Source organism: Suricata suricatta, chromosome 7 (assembly GCF_006229205.1).
Source record: "Suricata suricatta isolate VVHF042 chromosome 7, meerkat_22Aug2017_6uvM2_HiC, whole genome shotgun sequence".
Lineage (NCBI taxonomy): Eukaryota > Metazoa > Chordata > Mammalia > Carnivora > Herpestidae > Suricata > Suricata suricatta.
In genome coordinates this window covers 3843384-3851815 of record NC_043706.1, presented here as the reverse complement: position 1 = coordinate 3851815, position 8432 = coordinate 3843384, and the positions used below count along the sequence as shown (strand labels likewise).

The 8432-nt window shown below is 44.7% G+C and overlaps 1 protein-coding gene across 1 annotated transcript; it reads left to right on the top strand.

Annotated features, from left to right (window-relative positions):
- The first annotated feature begins 6891 nt into the window (after nucleotides 1-6891).
- LOC115295909 (histone H2B type 1-A-like) lies at nucleotides 6892-7380 on the top strand. The gene has a single exon (XM_029944235.1). It carries the CDS (start codon nucleotides 6940-6942, stop codon nucleotides 7321-7323), a length of 384 nt encoding a protein of 127 aa, XP_029800095.1. The 5' UTR covers nucleotides 6892-6939; the 3' UTR covers nucleotides 7324-7380.
- The last annotated feature ends 1052 nt before the right edge of the window (nucleotides 7381-8432 follow it).

Genomic DNA, 8432 nt, shown 5'->3' with positions numbered 1-8432 from the left:
TTATCACACTGTCCAAGGGAGGAAATGGAGGAACAGAGAGGTTAGATAATAACTCCTTTGAAATAGAGGCAGCACAGCTGGGTTTGGAGGCAGGTCTGTCTGCTTCCAGTGCTCATAGGAGCCAGAAATAGCAGTTTTAAAAAGACCTGTACAGGCATCTTTGGGTGTTCTAGAATTGTTCCTTAAAAAAATTTTTTTTAATTCATTTTTTAAGTTTCATGCCCAGCACAACATGGGGCTTGAGCCCATGACCCGCAGATTAAGACCTGAGCTGAGATCAAGAGTCGGATGCCTGACCGACTGAGCCGCCCACAAGCCCTCTACAATCGTTCATTTAATCACCATTCTTACTTCATATCTTTCCTAGTTCACAGAAAGGCTGAAGTCTGAATGGATATTTTAAACCCTGGTTTCTATTTTTCACCCGAGGACTACTAAGTGCAGGATTCATAATTTCACTGTACATTTTCTCCAGTGCCGTGTGAGAAACACATTAAAAGTTGGATATATTTTCATATGGAATGCCTGCTGGGCTCCCTCTGGTGTCAGCTAAAATTACACTTGACTTTAAAGGAGCTCACGTGTGACCACATTTCAAGTTAATGAGGACTACATTCTTCCTAGAAGTGAGCTTCAAAAACCCCACTGGCTCTTATTGATGACATTGTAAAACTGTTTTATTCAGATCTCACAAATATTCTATGGAGAGTCTAACAAAACAAGTTTTATAGGGTTAGAAAACAAATCTGAATTTGTTGTTTAAATTAGCTTTTTAAAGGACCCAAAGTGACATTTCACAAGCTAGGGCTGACTTGCGAAGCAAACGTAGGTATAACCGTGTCTATCTGTAAATATGGATGAATGAAAATGTCCAGTCTCGCCCTGATAAAAAGAAATGCAAATTAAAATAATAACGTGGTAGTGCTTTACCTTACCAATGAAGCAAATCTTTATTTAAATAACACCAAATTCTGTGAGTGCAAAATAAAACAGATACGCTCTCAAGCTTTGCTGCTGCCTTTTTCATGCGGCCGTGTGGAAGAATAATTGAACAACACGCAGAGAAAGCCATTAAACACCTTGCACGCTCTTTGGCCCATTGACCCTGTAGCTAGGAATGTTTAAGCAAATACTTCAGAAGGAGGAAAAAGCTCTTTGCATGTCGATGTTCACTTCAGCACTGATTGTAATAATAAAACCTTGGGAGCAGCCTTGGTAGTCAACAACGGAAGAACAGTGTATTTCGGTAAATCGTGGTAAATTATCCATCCCAATATGGAGTGCTTAAGGTGGGCTTTAGAGTTGGAATGTCTGGATTAAAGTGCTGGCTCCGATGCTAGCTCTTAAACAGGTTTAATCTCTTCTTCCGTTGCTGGGAGCTGCACCAGCCTTGCTGGATGACACGGTCACCGTAAGGAAATGGCAGACGTTGCAGGGCTCCTGCCATGAGAGGTGGAAGCTGGCATCTCCTTCTGCTACTACTGCTCATGTGAAAGTAAGCCTGTTGTTGTTGACTAGGCTTCACAGTGTTCCAAGTCAGACTGATATTTAAACAAAGCACTGCAGATGTTTTGTTGAAAGGCTCTTCTAATGAGCCTCACAAATTTAAGGCATAGAAAATGAAGGCGGTTAAAGAACACAAGGTTTACTATTAACTCTGGCCCGGAGAAAAGGAGCCTAATTTAGGAATAAGAAACAAACAAGAGCCAGGCATAAGTTATGGCGCATACCTACGCTAATTTGGGGCCCATTGTGAGGATGGGTAAGAGTAGTTACAACTTAAACGCATATGCAAAGGCTGACCCATCTAGGGTGCCTGTAGGGCTTACACCTTCAACATCAAAGAACAAGGTTGACAAAAGGTTTATTTACTAACCATCAGGAATACATTCTTCCTCTTATGAGCCAAACAGAATGCCTCCCAGCCTTGCTTATGCCTGAATCTTAGCGTTATTGTTATAAACAAATGTGTTTGCTCTCTGCTTCTCACTGAAAACCTCCTGCTATCTTCTTAGTTGTAAGATTTACTACCCAGTTCAAACAAATGCACATGTTATCTGCTTTTCACCTAGAATATCCTGTTATCCTATGATGTGTAAATGACCTCATTGTAATTAGAGTAGTTCTGCAAAAATGCCTCTGTAAAACCTGTTTCTGCACCCTTTTCAAAGCATCTTATCACTGAGAATTATTTGTAAAAATTCCACTTTTTGATGTCACGTTAACATTGAAATCTATAAATAAAGGCACAAAACCTGGCAAGATAGAGATGCCAGGCTGGTGACCAAGAAAGAAAGAAACTCTGGACTCTCTTGCCTCCTTTTTTTGCTGCCGCTGCCTCTCCTTCAGGGGACCCTGGACCTGTCTGAGCTGGACTCCAATACTCGATGCCATGGGTATAACAATAGTGCTTATCTAAGGGATTATTGTGCAAATTAAACAATATCAAGTACATGAGCACTTAGAACACGTGTGCATAGTAAGTGCTCAATAAAGGTCTTTTGATGGACTTATTATGTACCTAGGGAAAATAATTAGAAATCTAATGATATGATGTTTTAAAAAATCATATTGAAATAGAAAGCATTCTATATTCATAAAGGCCAGTGGAAAACATCCAGAAATAAAAATAAATTTGTCAAAATGTTGAGGCCACGGGTGCCTTCCCGCCTCGATGTTCTATATTGTTATTATCTTGTGATTAAAATACTAAATAGTAAGCAGCTGGAATCCAGAACAAAAATGTATTTATATATGCACTCAACCAGCCATTAATTGGTATCTTTGATGTTTCAGGCACTGTGACAAGCTAAACAATTAAGACATGAAAAAGGATTTACAGTTGACTAGAAGAGACAGGCATAAAAATTAACAACTTCTAGAATATACTAAATGCTATAATTGGGATTCATTCAGGGTTCAATAAGGTCACCAAAGAGGAACATCCAAGTGGCCCTAGGATGGGGGACAGTCAAAGAAATCTTCACAAATGATATGTGTGAGAATAATCTTGAAAGATTTATAGAAGCTAATTAAATGAAGAAGGGAAGGAAGAACCTTCCGGGGAGGGAACATAACTTAGACAAAAAGTGAATTAAAGCAAAATGGGTCCAAGGAACCAAAGTAGACAGATAAATAAGTGCATTACACTCCAGGTCTATGACGGAGATCTGCAAGCAGGTTCACCGGCACTGGCAGCTCTACAGAAGCACAGCAAACGATGAGCGTGTTTGTTAGTGACTTTAGAGCACAGCACTAGCGAGTCTACTCACCCGGCTGTTACAATGTGCTCTTGACTGTGCCTCAGGGCTGTGGCAGTTTGTCAGAATTCACTTGTTTTTGATGACTTTAATAATTTGGAGGAGTCTATAGACTGACATAGGTTGTTATTTGCTGATTGTTATCTGATTGGCCGATCCTCTGGTGTCCAATTAGAGGACCTTCCTGGAATTACCTCATGTACCCTGTCCAATCAGTGTTGGCTGCCCCATACTTGGTGGAGCACTGCGCCTATAAATACCCCCTTGTCATCCCCAAGTGTCCATTGTTGGTGATATTCGAGGTGCTCCCCAGCCATGCTGAACCTGACTTGAACCGCAGGACCATTTCCAAGAAAGAGTTCAAGAAGGCTGTGACCAAAACTTTGCACTGACTTTGCAGCACTCTATGATGTGTAGACGAAGCAGGTGGAAGGGATTTGTGCTGGTCTTCTGGATGAGGGGAAGGCAGCTCTGATCGTCAGGCCCTGTGCCTTAGGGTAGATGCGCCTGGTGGGGGCAGGTGGGCGGGGCTTGGTGTACTGCCTCTGTCCTCCGCTTGGTGGTGCTGGGGTCCATCAGTGCAGGTGAGCCAGAGTGACATGGTTCTGCCTGCTCTCTAGTCTCTGGAGCAAGAATTTCCTGCCCTCACAGATGGGGGATCAGTCACCCCTCCTGCGTGTCAGGCTTCCGTCTGCTCCCCTGTGTCCGAGCTGTCCGCCTGCCAGGCAGCGCCTCCCTCCAGAGTTTGATCTCAGACACTGCTGTATTTGAAAACCCCACACTTAGAGGCCCTCGGGGATTGGACCTGTGTGGTTCTCTGGGGGAGGTCCTCGCTGAGTGATTGTCCCAGAAAATGTGCATCTTTGTTCGGATACTGGGGAAAGGCTTAACTCTCTGAGGCCCGCTGGGACTTTTGTCCTTGGAGAGGCCAGGTCGCCTCCACCAAATGCTCTCCAAGCAGGGGAACTGCGGGCCCCTCAGACCATGCTGCCTGCTCCCCGGGGATCCTCCCCAGACCACCAGGGGCCCTGAGCCCCCGGACTCGAGTGCTGAGCTCCACTGACTGTAAAAAAAAAAAAAAAAAAAATGGCGGTATTGAAACCCTCTCCTCTCAGTGGGTTTGGAGAAAAGCTCTCTTGTGCGGTCCCCTGCAAGTATTTCCACTCTTTCTTTCCCTCCAGCTACTTTTGGGGAGAGTGCTTTTCTTTCAAGATCCCGATGTGCTGCGCTCTCCCCTGCCCTCCTTTTTCTGACTCAGCTCTGCAAAAACGGCTCGGTCTTGTCCGTGGCACCTCGGCTTTCTTTCCCCCAGGTCACCTCTCCACACTGCGAACCTGCCTCTCGCTCTCACTCAAATTATGCAGATTGTAGTGTGAATCCTCACATCAGTTCTAGGTGTCCGAAATGGTTTGATGTTGATCTAGCTGTGCTCTGGGGAGAAACCCGCTCAGGGTCCCCTTACTACTCTGTGGTCTTAAGCCCCCCTAATTGGTATGTTCTAAACAGTATCTAAGTTTTTCAAGGTATCTGCACAATTTTTTAGCCTTCAAAATTGTAACCTCTCCAATTGCTTGCATTAATCCATACTTATGTACATTAATTCAAGACATGATTAGCTCTTACATAACCTGATTTTCCATAATCAATGTATTGCGCACTTTGTTCTCATGTTTCAACTTCTTATAGTTTATACCTTCATAACTGCTTCTATACATATCTTTATATATAGATCCCGAGTATCTAGGAATAGCTTATTTTTAAGAAACCAATGAGAAACTTTTTCTTCTAGGAAACGTAGACCACTCCATACTTTATAATTTGTATTTTGTTTTGTAGTAGAGTCTAAATGTTTGCTTTCCAATTTCTCTTGGTGTTCACAGTACAAACAAATCAACTGAAATTATTTTGTCTTTTAGTTAAAATTTTGAAAAGCTTGATCAAAATTTTTTCGCTTCAAATACTTATCACAGACCTTGTCACATTGGTGCATCTTATGAGACAGGCTCTGTCACCTCTCCATCACAGAGGGCACGCCAAGCTTTGTTTTGACATCTACGCTGTTCTACATTTTAAGAAACGATTCTAATTTTTTAAATGTTTTCTTTAATGTTTACTTTTGAAAGAGTGCAAGCAGGGGAGGGGTAGAGAGAGGGGGTACAGAGGATCCGAAGTGGGCTCTACACAGACAGGCTGACAGCAGTGAGCCTGATGTGGGGCTTGAACTAACAAACTGTGAAATCATGACCTGAACCAGTCTGATGCTGGCTCAACTGACTGAACCACCCAGGTGCCCCTAAAATGTGTTTTTTAGATGTTTATTGAGAGAGAGAGAGAGAGAGAGAGAGAGAGAAAGAGAGATAGAGAGAGAGAGAGAGAGAGCGAGCGAGCATGCAAGGAGCAGAAAGAGGGGGAAAGGGAATCACAAGCAGGCTCCAAGCTGTTCACACAGAGCAGAAGGCCGGGCTTGATCTCACCAACTGGGCAGTCATGACATAAGCTGAAACAAAGAGTCAGACACACTTAACTGTGCCACCCAGGTGCCCCTCTAGTACTTTTTACTAAGTGTGTGTGAAGCCACAGATATCAAAATGCCCCTTCTCTAAATTTTAAGATTAACCTGCTAACTTTTGCTCCAATATATTGTCCACAGATTTCAGGATCCTGAACAATATTAACACATTCGGGGAAATTTTCTTTAGAAGATACTTTAACAATTCATCCTTGCTAGATGATGTGTGGGACTTCCCTGTGAGCAAACCTCCTATTTGTTCTTATCCAACCACTTAGGTAGAGTCCTTAACTCAAACTGTTAGCACTAAAACTGCCTGTTTACATTAACGCAGAAACCAAGTGGTGGTTGTAATGCTAAAGTAATTGGATTTAGTCCTTCCTCCCAGGACTCCAGGATGTTATGACTAATCTTACTGAGGTCAGCCTCCTGGCAAAGCTTCAAATGTAAAGCTCAAAGAACTCGTTAACAGAACCAAAAGGCATTTCCCCAGTGCTGTAACCTTACTAAGATTCACGGTATATGGACAGCGTCTATGGCGGCCTACTCCTGGTGAAGTGTAGCTCTGGCCTTTTGCACTTTACGCCCAGCCTCCACTGGTTATTTGAGTGGCTCTGAAAAAAGCCTTTGGTTTTTTCTTCTGAAAACCACTCAGGTCACTGCTGGGACTCACTACCTAGAAACTACTTGCTCTGGACTTTGTGGTGGTGGCTCTTGGCCGTCAGGTACACGGACGCGCCGACTCCACTGGCGTGGCGTAGTTGCCCTTGAGGAGCAGACAGTGGGTGCGGCCCACGGGGAACTACACGCCAGCTCTAGACGGCGTGGACTCGGCCTTGGCGCAGACTCTGCCGCCATGCTTCCCTGGTCCAGACTTAACGTAACCGACGGAGGAAGAAAACCGGCAGCCAAAGTAGCCGTTACTGGGATCTATTTATAGTGATTTGCTATCTGGTTGGCTGATGGCCATCTACCCAATCAGAAAGCCTTGTCAGAACCACCTCATTTACATTCACGTCTCCAGCCAATATCCAATCAGAGGGTGTCTGCTCTGTACGTCACTCAGCACTGTGCCTATAAATACCAGTCTGGCCAGCCTTGACCGCTCTGGGTGCAGAGCCATTAGAATCTAACGGTAGAGCTGGAACACTGGAGAGCTGTAGACTCACCATGCCGGAGCTGACTGCGAAGGGCGCGGCTCTCTCCAAGAAAGGTTTCAAGAAGGCAGTGACCAAAGTTCAGAAAAAGGAAGGCAAAAAGCGTAGGAGATCTCGCAAAGAGAGCTACTCCATATACATTTACAAGGTGTTGAAGCAGGTGCACCCCGACACCGGCATCTCGTCCAAGGCCATGAGCATCATGAATTCTTTTGTCTCTGACATCTTCGAGCGCATCGCGGGCGAGGCGTCGCGCCTGGCGCATTACAGCAAGCGCTCGACCATCACGTCGCGGGAGATCCAGACGGCCGTGCGCCTGCTGCTGCCCGGCGAGCTGGCCAAGCACGCCGTGTCTGAGGGCACCAAGGCCGTCACCAAGTACACCAGCGCCAAGTGAACTTGCGTAGGAAGTGTCTTCAGAAGGTAACCCAAAGGCTCTTTTCAGAGCCACCAATCTTTTCTGAATTAGAGCTGTGCACTCGCCATACAGGGGACAGTTCCTATATTGATTACAAAAGCTGCAGGTTGCAAAATGGGAAGGTAGACCTAAATCTTTTTGAACAGTACAATCTAGCCATTTTAGGACTAAACTGCTCTACCTTTTAATCTTAACGTTTCAGTTCTGAGGGAGGGGCTGACGCAGGCTCCCGGTGCTTTAGCTCTAAGTACGGAACCTCATGGGGGGGTTCGAACTCCCCAACCACAATATCCTGACCAGAGCAGAAGTCGGATGCTTACCTGATCTACCGGGGTGACTCAGTGCTATAACACTTCTGAAGGTGACTATGTAAGCAACTACCCCCAAAGTTGACAAGCTTGATTTCTGAATTCTTAGGGCTACCAGTGTTTTTCAGGGGAGGGCTGACCTTAAAGTAGCAATTTTTCAATGGGAACTCAGGAAGACTGCTCAACATCTTTCTACCACAGGGGCTCAAAATTCCACAACAGATGAAACTGGAAAGCTTTGGGGACCTTTGCCAAGCTGTGGCTTGGAAAGCATGAGTGCTATTTTGCTTCCTGTTTACTGCCGTGGATGAAAACTGCACTGTAGACAAGTTTAGCTGCCGCCCAAGCTGTGTCCCATGTCCTGTGAATGTGATGTCCTCTGAGGTTTCTAGGCTGGTACTTGGAGAGCATGTTGGTTTCATGTTGGAACTAACCCGGCTAGCCACAATCAACTGGTACATGGTAACTTTCACTGAATTGCCTCCCTGTTGACATATTCTACACATCACTTGTAGGATTGATCAGTAAATGGTGTTTGTGTCTATTTCTGGATCATCTGGACTCAGGAGACCAAGTAGTAAAACTTAATTCATGACCTTAAAAACCTGTGATTTAGCTGGAATTCTCATTTTTATTTTTTTAATAGTTTATTGTCAAATTGGTTTCCATATAACACCCAGTGCTTCTCCCCACAAGTGCCTCCCCACCATGACCATCACCCCCTTCCCTTCCTCCCCCTCCCCCTTCAGTCCACGGTTCATTTTCAGTATTCAATAGTCT